Source organism: Meles meles, chromosome 4, assembly GCF_922984935.1.
Source record: "Meles meles chromosome 4, mMelMel3.1 paternal haplotype, whole genome shotgun sequence".
NCBI classification, from domain to species: domain Eukaryota; kingdom Metazoa; phylum Chordata; class Mammalia; order Carnivora; family Mustelidae; genus Meles; species Meles meles.
Window position 1 is genome coordinate 135,121,062 of NC_060069.1, and position 19,226 is coordinate 135,140,287.

The 19,226-nt window shown below is 38.3% G+C and overlaps 1 protein-coding gene across 1 annotated transcript in view; it reads right to left on the bottom strand.

Moving 5' to 3' along the window:
- LIPI (lipase I) overlaps positions 1 to 19,226 on the bottom strand; it is a 48,216-nt gene that overhangs the window by 20,926 nt on the left and 8,064 nt on the right. Inside the window, exons 4-6 of the mRNA XM_046003692.1 lie at positions 15,621 to 15,710; positions 14,262 to 14,324; positions 12,399 to 12,488 (exon numbers count right to left, since the gene is read on the bottom strand). Of these exons, the coding sequence (XP_045859648.1) occupies positions 12,399 to 12,488; positions 14,262 to 14,324; positions 15,621 to 15,710 (243 nt within the window). The remainder of the gene's footprint in view (positions 1 to 12,398; positions 12,489 to 14,261; positions 14,325 to 15,620; positions 15,711 to 19,226) is intronic.

Consider the following 19,226-nt stretch of genomic DNA (forward strand, 5'->3'; position numbering starts at 1 on the left):
ACAAAATGTCCAGGATGTGACTAAAAACTGCCCATTATACTGAGAACAAAGACAACCACAACTTTGGTGAGAAGGGACAATGAAATGATGCCAAAATTGAGATGAATAAGATGCTGGGATTATCTGACAAGGATTTCAAAGAAGCCATCCCAAAAATGCTTCAAAGTCAGTTAGAGCCTCTTGGAAAAATGAATAGAAAGACGTGAGCAAAGAAATGGGAGCTGTTGGTGCGCCTGGGTGGCTCAGTGGGTTAAGCCTTTGCCTTTGGGTCAGGTCATGATCTCAGGGCCCTGGGATGGAGCCCCGCATCCGGCTTTCTGCTCAGCAGGGAGCCTGCTTCCCCCTCTCTCTCTGCCTGCCTCTCTGCCTACTTGTGATCTCTCTCTCTCTGTCAAATAAATAAATAAAATCTAAAAAAAAAAAGGGAGCTGTAAAGGAAAACAAAGTAGAACCTACATACATGAAAGCTGCGGTAATGTACATAAAACTCACTGCATGTGCCTGTTGGTAGGTGGATGACAGAGGAAAGAAATCAGCGAATGTGAACACAGATCAACTGGCCAGTCAATCGCAGCAATGGAAAGAAAAGAGACTGAGGGAAAACAGGGCCCTCGGATAGCTGTGCGACCACAACAAAGGTACAATATCTGTGTTACCGTGTCAGGGAGAGAGAAAAGAAAGCGGCACCAAAGAATATTCAAAGAAACAATGGCCAGGGATTTTCTAAATTTGGTGAAGAAAACAAATATGCAGATTCAAAAAGCTGAGTGAACCTGAAATACAATAAACCTGAACAAATCTTACCAAGTTGTATCATAATTAAATGTCAGAAAACAAAAAACAAAGAAAAAAAATGAAAGCAGCCCAAGACAAATGATCATTATCTATAGGAGATAGATACTCACCAATTTGAGTCACAATGGATTTTTTTAAAAACATTTTATTGATTTATTTGACAGACAGAGATCACAAATAGGCAGAGAGGCAGGCAGAGAGGCAGGCAGAGAGGGAGGTTGAGAAGAGGCTCCCTGCTGAGCAGAGAACCCGATGTGGGGCTCCACCCCAGGATCCTGAGATCATGACCCGAGCTGAAAGCAGAGGTTTTAACTCACTGAGCCACCCAGGTGCCCTGGATTTTTGTTTTTAATCTGAAAAATGGAGGTTAGCATTTTTCACACATTATGTGGCACCTTTTACAAAGGCCAAAAGAAAGAGCTCAACTCTGAAGCTCATATCCAGCAAAACTATCCTTTGAGAATAAAGGAGGGATAAAGGCATACTAAGACAAAGAAACACTTAAGGAATTTCTTATTAGCAGACTCAATCTCTTAAATATTGTAAGGGATTTCTTCAAACAAAAACGAATTGAAATCCTCTTAATGCATCAAAAACAAAGAGGTAAAAATGGGAAGGGAAGACAGCTGCATACATACAATAGATTACCCTTTTCCTTGTGAATTTTATATACTTGATGATTGAGACCAAAATTATCACACAATCTGCTACTCAAGACAATGAGTTTTTAAAGTGGAGAATGTAAAGAAAACAAAATGCAAGTCAAGTTCTCACACTTCAGGAAACTGTGAAAAATCCTATGTGCTTACTGTCATGGTGGTAGACCTCTCCAAATAGACCCATGTCCTCATCTCTGGAACCTGTGAATATGTTACCTTAAATGGCAAAGCACAATGAAGATCTCAAATAGAATTCAAATTGCTGATCAACTGCCCTTGAAATGGGAAGATTATCTGATTTATCCAAGTGGGAGCAGTGCAGTCACAAGGATTGTAATCACAAAGCCTTAAAAGCAAAAGAGGAAGACAGAAGAGAATCCTAAAAAGAGATGGTGAAGCTAAAAGGGTTGAAGAGATGGAGTGGGTGTGATGGAAGACTCAAGCCACCACTGGGGAAGAAGAGGCCACGAGCCAAGGAACACAGCCAGCCTCCGGAAGTGCAAAAACTCAAGGAAACAGGTTCTCGCCTGGAGCCTCCTGAAATGCAGTCCTACTGACACCCCAATTTTTGCAGCGACATCTGTGTCAGTCTTCTGGCCTCTACAGGACTAGAAAGATAATATATTTTTGCTTTTTTAAGCCTTTAAATTTGTGGTAATGTGTTATATTAGTGACAGAAAATGAATCCGTATTTTAATGTGAAAAAGGGGAAGCTCTTGTAACAAATACCTAAAATAAGGAAGAGGTTTTTAAAATTGGCAATGAACAAAGCTAAAAGAACGTTGAGGAGCATGATTGAAAAAAAAAAAAACCTATATTACCTTGAACACAATGGGTTTGTTTTGTTTTTTTTTGCCATTTTATTTTTTATTATTTTTTTTCTTTTTTATAAACATATAATGTATTTTTATCCCCAGGGTACAGGTCTGTGAATCGCCAGGTTTACACACTTCACAGCACTCACCATAGCACATACCCTCCCCTATGTCCATAACCCCACTTCCCCTCTCCCAACCCCCCCTCCCCCCAGCAACCCTGAGTTTGTTTTGTGAGATTAAGAGTCATTTATGGTTTGTCTCCCTCCCAATCCCATCTTGTTTCATTTATTCTCCTCCAACCTCCCTAACCCCCCATGTTGCATCTCCACTTCCTCATATCAGGGAGATCATATGATAGTTACCTTTCTCCAAATGACTTATTTCACTAAGCATGATACCCTCTAGTTCCATCCACGTCATCGCAAATGGCAAGATTTCATTTCTTTTGATGGCTGCATAGTATTCCATTGTGTATATATACCACCTCTTCTTTATCCATTCATCTGTTGATGGACATCTAGGTTCTTTCCATAGTTTGGCTATTGTAGACATTGCTGCTATAAACATTCGGGTACACGTGCCCCTTCGGATCACTGCGTTTGTTATCTTTAGGGTAAACCCCAGTAGTGCAATTGCTGGGTCATAGGGTAGTTCTATTTTCAACATTTTGAGGAACCTCCATGCTGTTTTCAGAGTGGTTGCTCCAGCTTGCATTCCCACCAGCAGTGTAGGAGGGTTCCCCTTTCTCCACATCCTCGCCAGCATCTGTCATTTCCTGACTTGTTAGTTTTAGCTATTCTGACTGGTGTGAGGTGATATCTCATTGTGGTTTTGATTTGTATTTCCCTGATGCCGAGTGACGTGGAGCACTTTTTCATGTGTCTGTTGGCCATCTGGATGTCTTCTTTGCAGAAATGTCGGTTCATGTCCTCTGCCCATTTCTTGATTGGATTGTTTGTTCTTTGGGTGTTGAGGTTGCTAAGGTCCTTATAAATTTTGGATACTAGCCCTTTATCTGATATGTCGTTTGCAAATATCTTCTCCCATTCTGTCAGTTGTCTTTTGGTTTTGTTAACTGTTTCCTTTGCTGTGCAAAAGCTTTTGATTTTGATGAAATCCCAATAGTTCATTTTTGCCCTTGCTTCCCTTGCCTTTGGCGATGTTCCTAGGAAGATGTTGCTGCGGCTGAGGTCGAAGAGGTTGCTGCCTGCGTTCTCCTCAAGGATTTTGATGGATTCCTTTCTCACACTGAGGTCCTTCATCCATTTGGAGTCTATTTTCATGTGTGGTGTAAGGAAGTGGTCCAATTTCATTTTTCCGCATGTGGCTGTCCAATTTTCCCAGCACCATTTATTGAAGAGGCTGTCTTTTTTCCATGGGACATTCTTTCCTGCTGTGTCAAAGATTAGTTGACCATAGAGTTCATGGTCTATTTCTGGGCTCTCTATTCTGTTCCATTGATCTATGTGTCTGTTTTTGTGCCAGTACCATGCTGTCTTGATGATTACAGCTTTGTAATAGAGCTTGAAGTCCGTAATTGTGATGCCACCAACTTTGGCTTTCTTTTTCAATATTCCTTTGGCTATTTGAGGTCTTTTCTGATTCCATACAAATTTTAGGATTATTTGTTCCATTTCTTTGAAAAAAAAAATGGATGGTATTTTGATAGGGATTGCATTAAATGTGTAGATTGCTTTAGGTACCATAGACATTTTCACAATATTTATTCTTCCAATCTAGGAGCATGGAACATTTTTCCATTTCTTTGTGTCTTCCTCAATTTCTTTCATAAGTACTTTATAGTTTTCTGCCTATAGATTCTTACTCTCTTTGGTTAGGTTTATTCCTGGGTATCTTATAGTTTTGGGTGCAATTGTAAGTGGGACTGACTCCTTAATTTCTCTTTCTTCTGTCTTGTTGTTGGTGTAGAGAAATGCAACAGATTTCTGTGCACTGATTTTATATCCTGACACTTTATTGAATTCCTATACAAGTTCTAGCAGTTTTGGAGTGGAGTCTTTTGAGTTTTCCACATATAGTATCATATCATCTGCAAAGAGTGATAGTTTGACTTCTTCTTTGCCAATTTGGATGCCTTTAATTTCCTTTTGTTGTCTGATTGCTGAGGCTAGGACTTCTAGTACTATGTTGAATAGCAGTGGTGATAATGGACATCCCTGCCGTGTTCCTGACCTTAGCGGAAAAGCTTTCAGTTTTTCTCCATTGAGAATGGTATTTCCGGTGGGTTTTTCATAGATGGCTTTGATAATATTGAGGTATGTGCTCTCTATCCCTACACTTTGAAGAGTTTTGATCAGGAAGGGATGCTGTATTTTGTCAAATGCTTTTTCAGCATCTATTGAGAGTACCATATGGTTCTTGTTCTTTCTTTTATTAATGTGTTGTATCACATTGATTCATTTGTGGATGTTGAACCAACCCTGCAGCCCTGGAATGAATGCCATTTGGTCGTGGTGAATAATCCTTTTAATGTACTGTTGAATCCTATTGGCTAGTATTTTGGTGAGAATTTTTGCATCTGTGTTCATCAAGGATATTGGTCTGCAGTCCTCTTTTTTGATGGGATCCTTGTCTGGTTTTGGGATCAGGGTGATGCTGGCCTCATAGAATGAGTTTGGAAGATTTCCGTCCATTTCTATTTTTTGGAACAGTTTCAGGAGAATAGGAATTAGCTCTTCTTGAAATGTTTGGTAGAACTCCCCTGGGAAGCCGTCTGGCCCTGGGCTTTTGTTTGCTTGGAGATTTTTGATGACTGTTTCAATCTCCTTACTGGTTATGGGGCTGTTCAGGTTTTCTATTTCTTCCTGGTTCAGTTGTGGTAGTTTATATGTCTCTAGGAATGCATCCATTTCTTCCAGATTGTCAAATTTGTTGGCGTGGAGTTGCTCATAGTATGTTCTTATAATTGTCTGTATTTCTTGGGTGTTAGTTGTGATCGCTCCTCTTTCATTCATGATTTTATTTATTTGGGTCCTTTCTCTTTTCTTTTTGGTAAGTCTGGCCAGGGGGTTATTAATCTTATTAATTCTTTCAAAGAACCACCTCCTACTTTCATTGATTTGTTCTATTGCTTTTTTTGATTTTTATTTCATTGATTTCTGCTCTAATCTTTATGATTTCTCTTCTCCTGCTGGGTTTAGGGTTTCTTTCTTGTTCTTTCTCCAGCTCCTTTAGGTGTAGGGTTAGGTTGTGTACTAGAGACCTTTCTTGTTTCTTGAGAAAGGCTTATACCGCTATATATTTTCCTTTCAGGACTGCCTTTGCTGTGTCCCACAGATTTTGAATCATTGTGTTTTCATTATCATTTGTTTCCATGAATTTTTTCAATTCTTCTTTAATTTCCTGGTTGGCCCATTCATTCTTTAGAAGGATGCTGTTTAGTCTCCATGTATTTGGGTTCTTTCCAGCTTTCCTCTTGTGATTGAGTTCTAGCTTTAGAGCACTGTGGTCTGAAAATATGCAGAGAATGATCCTAATCTTTTGATACCGGTTGAGACCTGTTTTGTGACCCAGGATGTGATCTATTCTGGAGAATGTTCCATGTGCACTAGAGAAGAATGTGTATTCTGTTGCTTTGGGAAGGAATGTTCTGAATATATCTGTGATGTCCATCTGGTCCAGTGTGTCATTGAAGGCCTTTATTTCCTTGTTGATCTTTTGCTTGGATGATCTGTCCATTTCAGTGAGGGGAGTGTTCAAGTCCCCTACTATTATTGTATTATTATTGATGTGTTTCTTTGATTTTGTTATTAATTGGTTTAAATAGTTGGCTGCTCCTATGTTAGGGGCATAGATATTTAAAATTGTTAGATCTTCTTGTTGGACAGACCCTTTGTGTAGGATATAGGGTCCTTCCTCATCTCTTATTATAGTCTTTGGCTTAAAATCTAATTGATCTGATATAAGGATTGCCACCCCAGCTTTCTTCTTATGTCCATTAGCATGGTAAATTGTTTTCCACCCCCTCACTTTAAATCTGGAGGTGTCTTCAGGTCTAAAATGAGTTTCTTGTAGGCAACATATAGATGGGTTTTGTTTTTTTATCCATTCTGATACCCTGTGTCTTTTGATTGGGCATTTAGCCCCTTAACATTCAGGGTAACTATTGAGAGATATGAATTTAGTGCCACTGTATTGCCTGTAAGGTGACTGTTACTGTGTATTGTCTCTGTTCCTTTCTGATCTACTACTTTTAGGCTCTCTCTTTGCTTAGAGGAACCCTTTCAATATTTCCTGTAGAGCTGGTTTGGTGTTTGCAAATTCTTTCAGTTTTTGTTTGTCCTGAAGCTTTTTATCTCTCCTTCTATTTTCAATGATAGCCTAGCTGGATATAGTATTCTTGGCTGCATGTTTTTCTCATTTAGTGCTCTGAATATATCATGCCAGCTCTTTCTGGCCTGCCAGGTCTCTGTGGATAAGTCTGCTGCCAATCTAATATTTTTACCATTGTATGTTACAGACTTCTTTTCCCGGGTTGCTTTCAGGATTTTCTCTTTGTCACTAAGACTTGTAAATTTTACTATTAGGTGACGGGGTGTGGACCTATTCTTGTTGATTTTGAGGGGGTTCTCTGCACCTCCTGGATTTTGATGCTTGTTCCCTTTGCCATATTAGGGAAATTCTCTCCAATAATTCTCTCCAATATACCTTCTGCTCCCCTCTCTCTTTCTTCTTCTGGAATCCCAATTATTCTAATGTTGTTTCATCTTATGGTGTCACTTATCTCTCAAATTCTCCGCTTGTTGTCTAGTAGCTGTTTGTCCCTCTTTTGCTCAGCGTCTTTATTCTCTGTCATTTGGTCTTCTATATCACTAATTCTTTGTTCTGCCTCATTTATCCTAGCAGTGAGAGCCTCCATTTTTTATTGAACCTCATTAATAGCTTTTTTGATTTCAACTTGGTTAGATTTTAGTTCTTTTATTTCTCCAGAAAGGGCTTTTATATCCAGAGAGAGTTTCTCTAATATCTTCCATGCCTTTTTTGAGCCTGGCTAGAACCTTGAGAATCATCATTCTGAACTCTAGATCTGACATATTACCAATGTCTATATTGATTAGGTCCCTAGCCTTTGGTACTGCCTCTTGTTCTTTTTTTTTGTGGTGAATTTTTCCGCCTTGTCATTTTGTCCAGATAAGAGTATATGAAGGAGTAAGTAAAATACTAAAAGGGTGGCAAAAACCCCAGGAAAATGCGCTTTAACCAAATCAGAAAAGACCCCAAATCATGGGGGGTATATAGGGGATAAAAAGAGGTTCAGAAAAAAAAAAAGAAAAAATTTCAAAAAAGATAACAAATAAAGAAAAAATATATATATATTTGATAAACTACTTAAAAACGTTAAGAAAGAACAGCGTAAAGGTTAAAAAAATTTAGCAGAAGAAGAGAACAGAATTGAAAAAAAAATTAAATTAACCACAAGACTAAAGAATCATGTGGAGAAAGCTTCTCCTCCTCTGTAATTCCGCTGCTGTCCTTGGTATTGAACCTACTATCCTTGGTAGGTGAACTTGGTCCTGGCTGGATTTCTTGTTGATCTTCTGGGGGAGGGGCCTGTTGTTGTGATTCTCAAGTGTCTTTGCCCCAGGCAGAATTGCATCGCCCTTACCAGGGGACGGGCTAAGTAATCCGCTTGGGTTCGCTTTCGGGAGCTTCTGTTCCCTGAATGCTTTCCGTAGAGTTCCGGAAGACGTCACTGAAAATAGCGGCCTCCCAGTCTCCGGCCCGGAGGAGCCTAGAGCCTGGGGCCCCACTCCTCAGTGCGCCCCCAGAGAACAGCGTCCACTCACTCCTGTATCCCCAGCCTCCAGCCGTGCTCTAAGCTCACCCAGCCTGCGACCAGTTCAAGGTAACCCCGAGCTGAGAGCTCACTCCTCGGCTCTGTCTCTGTAGCCGGCTTCCCCATTCTAATACCTGCGAGCTCTGCAGCACTCCGTCACCCCCGATCCTTCTGTGACCCTGCGGGACCTGGGGCCACGCTGACCCCGTGTGGGTTTCACCCCGGTTTAGCCTCTGGAGCAGTGTCCCTCAGTGGAACAGACTTTTAAAAGTCCTGATTTTGTGCTCCGTTGCTCCGCCGCTTGCCGGGAACCGGCCCCTCCCCCGCGGTCTATCTTCCTGTCATTTTAGATTCACTTCTCTGCCAGTCCTACCTTTCAGAAAGTGGTTGATTTTCTGTTTTTAGAATTGTTGTTCTTCTTTTCTTCGATCTCCCATTGGATTTGTAGGTGTTTGCAATGTTTAGATAAGCTATCTAGCTGATCTGCTACCTGATGCAGTCTCAGCCTGCTACTTCTCCGCCATCTTGACTCCTCCCTCTTGAACACATTGTTAAGGGGAAATGCAGATGGTAACAACCCTGCTGGTGAGGCCTCAGAAGGAAGGGACATGTTATTGCATACTGGTAGAAAAAAGAATACTTGCGAAATAGTCACAGAAAGCCTAACAAAATTATGTCCTGAAATTTTATGGCAAGTAAAAGTTGTAAATAAATCTGGCCTTGTTTCTTATTGGTGTTTACGGTGAAACTGGGAGAGGAAAAACATAAATTGAGATAAAAGTGTCAGACAAAAACCAGTGTGGACAGAATGATTTGAAAAATCCTTATCAGGTTTGCGAAAGATACTGAAACTAAGATTCGTCATCAGGAAATCACGCTCTAGAGAAAAATCCAGGAGCATGGCTAGACAACTCTTTGGCTTAGAAAGATCAAAAAGTCAGTAGTCAGTAACACAAAAGCCTCTTTGAAAAGATGAAGTATGTGGTTCTTAGATTTCCCTCAGCCAGCTCAGCAGAAAGCCAAAATAGAGATAGGATTATCTACAAAATGTATTTGGAGGTACCTCTCTTTTAACAGAATGAATCTCTGACATATATGGACATCTACAAGGTTTATGACAGTGTTGTAGTAGCATAAACAATGCCAGCTTGGACTGAAGGAGACAAGGTACAAGATGAAAGAATGTTGTTGGACCTCCAAAATTTTTCAGGCAAGGAACGGGCTGTTAAAACTATCCAGCTGTAAGCGTAAGTTAACCATTGATACAAAAAATAAATAAATAAATAAAATAAAGTAAAAGAAAAAAGAAGAAGAAGAAAAAAAAGATGACTCTAAGAAGCTAGAACATGGAATCATGAACCCACACAGATCCCAGGGGAAATAAATCACAGGGAATTATTCCCAACCCTTGAAACCAAATGGGATTTGCCTCATTGGACTATAAAATTGCTTCAGATTATTGCCTTCATTTCCTTTCATTTTTTCCCCTTTGAACAGGAATGTCTATGACTAGTATCCTATGCCTGACTCAGCAATGTATTTGGGAGCAGATAACTTGATTCTTGAGTTTCACAGACTCATAAATGAAGGTAATTGTACCTATGGGTGGATTCTACCTAGAGCTTTATCCAAATCTGATTTAGATTTGGAATCAAATGATATGATTTGGAATTTTTTTATCTGATGACATTAGGTGAGATTTTTTGACTTCGAGTTGATGTCGTACTGAGTTGATATTGGAGACCAACAGAATCTTACTGACATATATTGAACACTGCACCCAACAAAAACAGGATATACATTTATTTCAAGTGCCTGTGAAATAGTCACCCAGATAAACTATATCCTGGTCTATTAAAAAAAATTCAAAAATTTAAAAGAATTGAAATTATATAGAATTTGTTTTCTAAACATAATGACCCTAAATAATATAATCAACGACAGAAATCAGTAATAGAAGGACAACAGGAGGGGCGCCTGGGTGGCTCAGTGGGTTAAGCCGCTGCCTTCGGCTCAGGTCATGATCTCGGGGTCCTGGGATCGAGTTCCGCATCTGGCTCTCTGCTCAGCAGGGAGCCTGCTTCCCTCTCTCTCTCTGCCTGCCTCTCTGCCTACTTGTGATCTGTGTCTGTCAAATAAATAAATAAAAATCTAAAAAAAAAAAAAAAAAGGACAACAGGAAAATCTCTAAATACATGGAATTAAACAACATGCTTGTAAATGACCCATGGTCCAAAAACCTACAGTAGCAAACAATGCTTTCTTCTAAGATTAGGAATAAGACAAGACGTGTGCTCTCACCATTCTTATTTAACATAGTACTGGAAGTACTAGCCACTGAAACAAGTCAAGAAAGAGAAATAAAAGGTGTACAGATTAGGAAGGAGGAAGTAAAAGTTTCTCTTTATTTGTAGATGATACGGCTGTTACATAGAAAACTCTAAGAAATCTATTTAAAAAGTCTAAGAAATAGGGGCGCCTGGGTGGCTCAGTGGATTAAGCCGCTGCCTTCGGCTCGGGTCATGATCTCAGGGTCCTGGGATCGAGCCCCACATCCGGCTCTCTGCTCCGCGCGGAGCCTGCTTCCTCCTCTCTCTCTGCCTGCCTCTCTGCCTACTTGTGATCTCTCTCTCTGTCAAATAAATAAATAAAATCTTTAAAAAAAAAAAAAAAAGTCTAAGAAATAATAAATGAATTCATCAAGGCACCAAGAAACAAGCTCAATACAAAATATTCAGTCCTGTTTCTACAAACTAACAACAGACACGGAATATAAAATTTTTAAAATATCATTTAAAATCACTCCAAAAATATTTTAAAAATAATTATTTAGGCACACATGTAACAAAAGATACACATGGCCTCTGTGCTGAAAATTACAAAATGTTGATGAAAGAAATAAAAAAATCAAAGTAAGTGTAGAGACATAACATGCCTATGTATCAGAAGACAACATGGTGAAGATGTCAGTTCTCCCCAAATTAATCTATAGGTTTAATGCAATTCCTAACAAAATCCCAGCCAAAGTTTTGTAGATGCAGAGAATCTCATTTTAAATTTTTATTGAAAGGCAAATATCCTAGAATATCTAAAATCATCATGACAAAGAAGAATGAAGAAGAAATAGTCATTCCATCTGATATTAAAGCCATAGTATTAGCTATAGTCGTTGATAATATGTGATATTGGAAAAGGGATAAGCAGATAAATAAAGGACAGAAAACGGAATCTAGACCAAATAGAAATATGCCTAAACAAATATGCTTAACTGATTTTTGATAAACGTACAAAAGCATTTCAATAAACCAAAGATAGCCCTTTTTCAACAAATAGTGCTGGAGCGAATGGAAATCCACAGGCAAAAAAACAAAAAACAAAATAAAAAAAACTGGACCTCAACCTAAACCCCACATACCATACAAAAACTATGAATTACAGACTTAAATGTAACGCGTAAAACAAATAACACTTTAAGAAAAAAAAATGTGGGAAAAAAATCTTCAGGACCTAAACTCAGCAAAGAGTTCTCAGACACAAAAAACATGTTCTATGAAAAGAAAAATGATAAATTAGATCTCATCAAAAGTAAACGCTTTTACCCTTGCAAAAGTCCTTGAAAAGATAGTCAACTTATAGACTGGGAAAAAATACTTGCAAACCAAGCATCCAACAAGGACTACTGTAAAAAATATATGAAGAAAACTCTCAAAACTCAATACTTAGAAAAAATGCAGTTGGAACATGGGCAAAAGACATGAACACATATTTCACCAAAGACAATATGTAGGAAAGACATTCATTATCATAAACCATCAGGGCAACAAAGATTAAAACCACAGTAAGTAAACACTATCCACCTATTAGAATGAATAACTTTTTTAAAATGATAACAACACCAACCGCTAGTAAGAAATCAGAGAAATTGTATCACTCATACTTTGCTGGGGGGATTGCAAAATGGTACAGCGCCCTGAAAAACACTTCGTCAATTTCTTATAAGGCTAATTAGCTTCTGACCCAGCAGTTGCATTCCTAGGCCTTCATAAAGGAGAAGTAAAAATGTAAATTCACATAAAAACTTGTATATAAATATTCATAGCAGCTTTATTCGTAACAGCCAAAAACTAAAAATATCCCTGATATCCTTCAAGAGATGAATAATTAAACAAACAAAAAATCAAATCCTTATTTGAATTGGACTCTAATAAATTTCAGAGTTCCTTGAAATTACATGATGGAATTTAAGTGGGTAGGAAGAACATTTTGGAGGAAATATAAATTAGTATATAAAAGCAATCATTTGTTCACTTGTTGAAAATGTTAACTTACTACAGAATGGACTCTTGCCAGTAGTATCCAAAAACACAGTGGTCTCTTTTCTTGTGTTTAAAACATCTTTCCATAGCTCAGCTTGATAACCTAAGATTTGAGAAACATTAGAAACCAGATTTCCATCAAACAGCACACAAAGCTTTCAAATCACTAAAGCAACTAAAGAATCAATGTGTTATAATAATAATTATAACAATAATTTATGATTTTTATAACTTAAAACCACTTTCCAAATAATTTTATAGTCTATTCATTTTAATTACATTGTAAGTCAAATTCAAGATTCACAAACAAATGCCCTCCCTGGAAACCTTATCAGAGCTGCACAGACTCATACGGCTACAATCCCTTTGTAGCAGTTTTTACTATTTTTCATAAATTCAGAATTTTACATGTACCTCCTTTTAGTAAATTCAGCAGAATGATTAGATAAAACAAACACAAAATGTAGTTCCATGAGTACAGCTCCCAGTTCTCCTACGTATACACATTCATAGATGTATGATGCATGTGTAATATAAGTAAGTGTATTGTATAGATAACATCTGTTATCTATATAGATAACAGATGTTATCTATACAGATAACGTCTGTTATCTATACAACACACTTACTTATGTTACATACATAACATATATTATGTTATATACACTATATTCCAGATACCTATGTTATTAGTACATTTGAAATATTATCACACATACACATATATTTAAAATGCTTCCTACTTTATGTATTTGTCTGTTCCCACACTTCTACCACCGGACTTGAAATCTGAATGTAATAGAAAGAACACTGAATTGAGAATTAAGAAGTTTAACTCTATTTCTCACTTGTGTCCTTACATAATCCTTCTGTTCACACTGGGTCACAGTTTTGTCACTTATATGGAAAAGCAATGAGACCAGAAAAGCAATCCCCAACATGACGTCTGGAGGAAAAAAAGGAATCCCACAAGACGTCTTCTGGACAGAAGGGGTCTATGAGAAAATAGGTCTGGCAAAGCCTGCAGATTGCCTGCCTCTCCCAGCAACTCTCTATGCGCCTTAGTATAAACCTCCTGCCCAAGAAAACTGCAGAAAGCTGTTTAATTCAGCCACTGTAATTGCTTCCCATTTCATTGAGTCCCTTCGGCTTTGGAAACGTTTCTAGCAGATCCTGATCATGACACTGATAAGATGTTACATGTTCATGACAAGCTTGGGGACTGGTGATCTCTTCGGAAAATCCTGAGCAAAAAACAGCCTCTGAGATTCTTTCAGCTCTACCATTCTATTTTTATGTGGATTCTTTTTTCCTCTATAATTTCCCACCGCCAGGCTGTCGTTATCGAAAGCTGCAATACGTAACCGTTCTTGCCAAGATTTATCGATTTGGAAGGTGTGAACCATATATGATTCATGCCTACTTGCTAATAGCAAATGAAAAGCTAACTATGGTTTACACCTCTCCACTTGCTCCTATCTTACCATAAAAATAAAAAGCCTCGGTGCCACTAAAAACGCACAAGTCTCAAGAAAAAAAAAAAAAATGCAGTCTCTTTCTTTAGTGGAAATACAGGTGAATAACAGTGAGATTCCTTCACAAAGCAAGAGCAAGGATCATCATGGACCACCAAATTTGCACACTACATTGAGCACAGTTGCTTAAATTCCACTGAGCCGTTGATTAAATTCTCTTCACTAAACACCTTAAAAATATTTAGTAGGAAATAAACTGTTTTCTCTGGTTGTTCCACAGGTAATTTTTCCATAAAATGCTAACATGTTCACAAGTAAATATGGAAGCTTCCAGCAAAAATACTAACAATTATGTGATTCATTTTCCACTAAAACTTAGAGTAATTGTAAGTCTCACTTACCTAGCCTAGGACATGATTTGCCCTTGTTGTAGTCACAGTCTACACATGAACCGGCTTTGAAATCTTCATATGAAGGACAAGGAAATGAAACAAAACTGCACTTTGTTTCCAAAGAGGCCATGAACAAGTAAACTGCTCTCTGGTGGTCACATTTAATATACTGAATTCCTTAAGTGTTAAAAATCAAGCAGAGGAACGACAGATGTATTAAACCAAGTTCAAGTAAACTAGAGAAAAATTAAAGGTTACATTCTACTCAATACTACACGCTTATGAATATTAAAGTGTTGACTACAATGCACAGTTTTATCTCGTGATTAAATAAGTAGTAACATTGAAAATTTAAATTTAGTAAGCTTTTACATAATATTTATAAGAAATTTTTCTGAAGTAGTAATTACCACAGGGAAAAAATGTTCAATTTCAGTAATTTGACAAACTCCATTAACACGGTGCTACCATAGTTAGTAACTATGTGCACATCTTCCCTTCTAACCCCACACCACTAACATTTCTACTCAGTGTCAGAGAGGACCAGGAAACCAGGTAACATTAAATAAAGCTTTATCATGTCTATTTCTTTCTCCAATGCCTCACATCCTTATAACATTTGACCAAACTTCTCTAGCTGCAGTGGCCTTTTACTGTGTGTTACTTGACCAGTTGTCATTGTAGACATCAAAACATTGCTTCCTATGACTCTGAAGTGAGCCAAATTCCACACCTGGAGCAGCGGCTCGGCTACTTATTTAAGAACTGAGTGCAAGAAGGCGACTGGTTGGCTCAGTGGGTTAAGTCTCTGCCTTTGGCTCAGGTCATTATCTCAGGGTCCTTGGGACTGAGTCCTGCATCAGGCTCTCTGCTCGGCAGGGGGCCTGATTCCTCCTCTCTCTCTGCCTGCTTCTCTGCCTACTTGTGATCTCTCTCTGTCAAATAAATAAATCTTAAAAAAAAAAAAAAAAGAACTGAGTGTAAGAGATTATGAATCTGTGCTTGTATGATATCAAAGTGATGGTAAAGATTAAATCCTGATACCAAACTCATGTTACATGACACTCGGGCCATCAGGGCTTCTTCACTGACTTAGCACTTCAAATGTTTAAAATCATGAAATAAAGCTGTTGAAACCAATGCAACGGATCCCACCATGACCAGATGGAATACCTACTGAAATACCTACTGATAAACTTTATGAACTGAGAAAAATCCAATTCAGCCATTTTTTGCCAATAACTCCCCCAATCATGAGCAAGGGTGATCAAAATCTTACCCACAGATTAAAAACGAAAAAAATAAATTTGATTTTCTTTCATCATATGTAATTCATTCAAATCATATGTAATTCATTCATTGGTATACCTGATAAAATGGACTTAGGACAGCCAGGTTGTGTTTTTCCTCCATTTGGATAAAAATCTATATGGCCCACGGGCTCTTTAATGCCTAAACCTAGGAAGAAAAACACTTCGAAATTACAAAGTGAATATAATCAGGTCAACAACACTTTTACAAAATAAAATCTTCCATAAATTCCACTGAAAGTGACTCCTAAAATTTGAATTGAATATATAATAGAGGCCATTTTTTAAAAAAGATTCATTTTTCTGGTATTAATGCCTCACATTAATTCTTCATGAAAATTTTATGTCATTAATTTAACATATTTACCAGTCACCAATTTACTATGGGTCCATCGCAGTTCCAAGAGCCACACATATATAAAAAGAAAGTAAAACAGAGCAAAACTCCTTTCTGTAGTGGAAATTACATCTTAGTGGAGAAAGACATAAAAAACAAGTACAGATACAGTATGTCAGAATAAGTGCTGAAGAGAAGACACAAGGGCCCTAAGAGGACCCCAAGTGCCTGGTCAGGGTGGTAGGCTGGTTGCACTTTTAAGTAGTTTGGTTAGGGAATTTCCCATTGAGGTGGTAGAGTCCCGCAGTGACATGAAGGATGTGAGTGAGACAATGAGACAAGTAGGAAATTATGTGAGCATACCTAAAGTACTCAAAGAAGCCAGGTTAGCCAGAGCATAAGAGGGAGCACCGGAGGAAATCAAGTCATATAGGACCTTTTAGGCAAGTGGGATCATTTGCTTACACTCTGGATAAGGCCTAAGACTTGGTACTAGATTCACTAACTGGAAAAATCTCCATAAGCTTCTTCAGCTGGAACAAATTGGGCCAGAGGGACATAATGTGCAGGTATGACTTAAAGGTGTCCGTATATCTGTGGAGCCTCCGGGCACTGGGTAAGGTGCAAATACTGGGTCCACTATTAGCAATATGGGGGTTAAAACCCAGGTAAGTCATGGAATGAGACAGGGTAGCAAGCTCAGAATATTTGGGGAATGTGATAATATCTGAAAATCTTGCTGCTGGTGTAGTCCCGGTGTAGTCCCGACTCTGGACGCTTTGGCCTAAGGCACAAGAAATTTCCTACAACAGTAACTCTTGAAAGTGACCCGCAATAGATTTACTAGATTTACGTAACAAAGACAAACACTGGGGTCTGACAGTAGGACTAAGATGCAGGACAGGATTTAGTGATAGTATCTAACAGAATTAGATAGCTGCTGGTGAGGTTAGCAGAGCCTGAGGACATTGGGCGTGTGTTATGGGGGAGGGGAGTCAGTGTGTAAGGAAAGGCAAAGCACAATTCAGATAACGTCCTAAGAACTCCTTAGAATCCAGGGAAGCATGAAAGTGATTTGACTGTGACCTGGTGAGGGTATGCTACCCAATCCTTGTTTACATTCCATCATCTGCTTGCATTCTTAAATATAACCAAAAAAAAAAAAAAAAAGTCCAATAAATTGATTTTTTTTTTAAATTTTAGAGATCCTTACAATTTCCCTATGTCTGAATTCAACATGGAGTTCCAAGACTAGGAGTTCCCGGTTGGAGACATCAATTTTCTCCCATCTGCCACTAAAGTAGAATCGAACCAAGAAGACTCCTCAGGAATCAGGGAGAAACAAAAGACATATTTATATTAACTTACAAGCAGCCCTTGATTCATTCAGGCATGTTTTTCCTCTTTACCAGAAGGAAGAGGCAGAGAAGTTTGGTCTGTGTAGGTCATTCAGTCCCTTGGATTCAAGGAGGGTAAGGAGAGTAGCTATGGCTTTTTAAATAAATTTTCTTTTTATTATAATTTAATATACATGCATACAAACAAGAACATAAATCTAAAGATTATTATAAAGCAAATAGCCACTATTTGTAACTGTTATGCCCAAATAATGGGTCCGTGATTAAAGGAGCGAGACTGATATAAGGCGAAGGTCAAGCAAAGCTTTATTTCACGCCAAGCATCAAGAATCTAACCCAACGTTCGGGGCCACACCTCTTACAAGAGAGGGCGACCCTTCTCTGTTTCACAGACTAGCTTTTAAGGGCAAAGGCCATGCAGTTGGGCCTGGCCACGCACAGGTGGCCTATGAAAATGTAACATACACAGGAAACTCCACAGTGCTGCTAGGTGACCAATTGAATTACAATTTACCTTAGTAGACATTTGAACCAGCCTATTACACCTTGATTAGGATTGGCGCCAAAAAGGCTCCCAGAGGGCGGGGGTCCCTACTCCTTGGTAACCAGGGAGACAGTATGCAAACTCCCACTGATAGGATGTCTCCACCTGGCCTGACCCACCCTTGCAACTGGGCTTTGTTACCTGGAGCTGGTTTCCGGGACTTGTCTCCAAGTAAATCCCCTGGGGGAAGGGGAGCAGGGACAGTATCTAAATAGGTCCTTACAATAACTATCACACCCATGTCAAGAAATAGCACCTAGAAATCCCTAGCTCTTACCTAATTACCAGCTTCTCCCTTCCTTTAAAAATAATAACATCTTTTAATAAAATAACTCTTTTGCTATTCTTTACCTTCCAAGGATGCCTCCCAAAACATCACAGATTAGATTTGCCCATTTTGGAACTGTATATAAATTGACTCATATTTCATGTAGCTTTTGTGTAAGCCTTTTATTATAAACTTGCTTTTTTATAATAATCCAAATTGGGTGTGATTCATTATCCATTTTTATATGTTGCAGAATTGGTTTACTAATGTGATGTTTACGTAGAATTTTTTCATCCATGGTTATAATAGAGAATGTCTACAAATTTTTTCTGTAATGTCTCTCAAGTTTTGACATTTTTATGATGGCTTTTAAAAAAGTTATAAACAGTTTCCTACTCTTTATTATTCTCTGAAATCATTTGTGTAAAAGTGGTCTTACTTTTCCCTTAATTGTTTGGTAGAGATGAATAATTTGCCTAGGATTTACTTTGGGAAGTCTTTAAATTACACGTTCTATTTCATTAATAATTATAGAACTATTCAAATTTTCTTTCTTAATTTCTCAGTTTGGTAAATGCTTTTGCTTTTTCATAAAAATTTTTCTATTTTATATATCATACCATATAATTGCACATTTTCATATTTATTTGCATAACATTGTTCATTACATCATAATATGATCAATTTCATACCTGTTGTATCTATAAAACTTTCTCTTTTTTTAAGATTTTATTTATTATTATTATTATTTTATTTATTTATTTGACAGACAGAGATTTCAAGTAGGCAGGCAGGAGAGAGAGGAGGAAGCAGGCTCCCTGCTGAGCAGAGAACCTGATGTGGGGCTTGATCCCAGAACCCTGGGATCATGACCTGAGCCAAAGGCAGAGGCTTTAACCCACTGAGCCACCCAGGCGCCCCTGTAAAACTCTTTTTCTATTTTATTTTATTTTTTCATATATATATGGATTTTATTTATTTATTTTTCAGAGAGAGAGAGAGTACAAGCAGGGGGAGCAGCAGACAGAGGAAGAAGGAGGCTCTCCAATGAGCAAGGCGCCCAAGTGGGACTTGATCCCAGGACCCTGGGATCATGACCTGAGCCAGAGGCAGACACTTAACTGACTGAGCCACCCAAGTGTCCCTTTATTTTATTT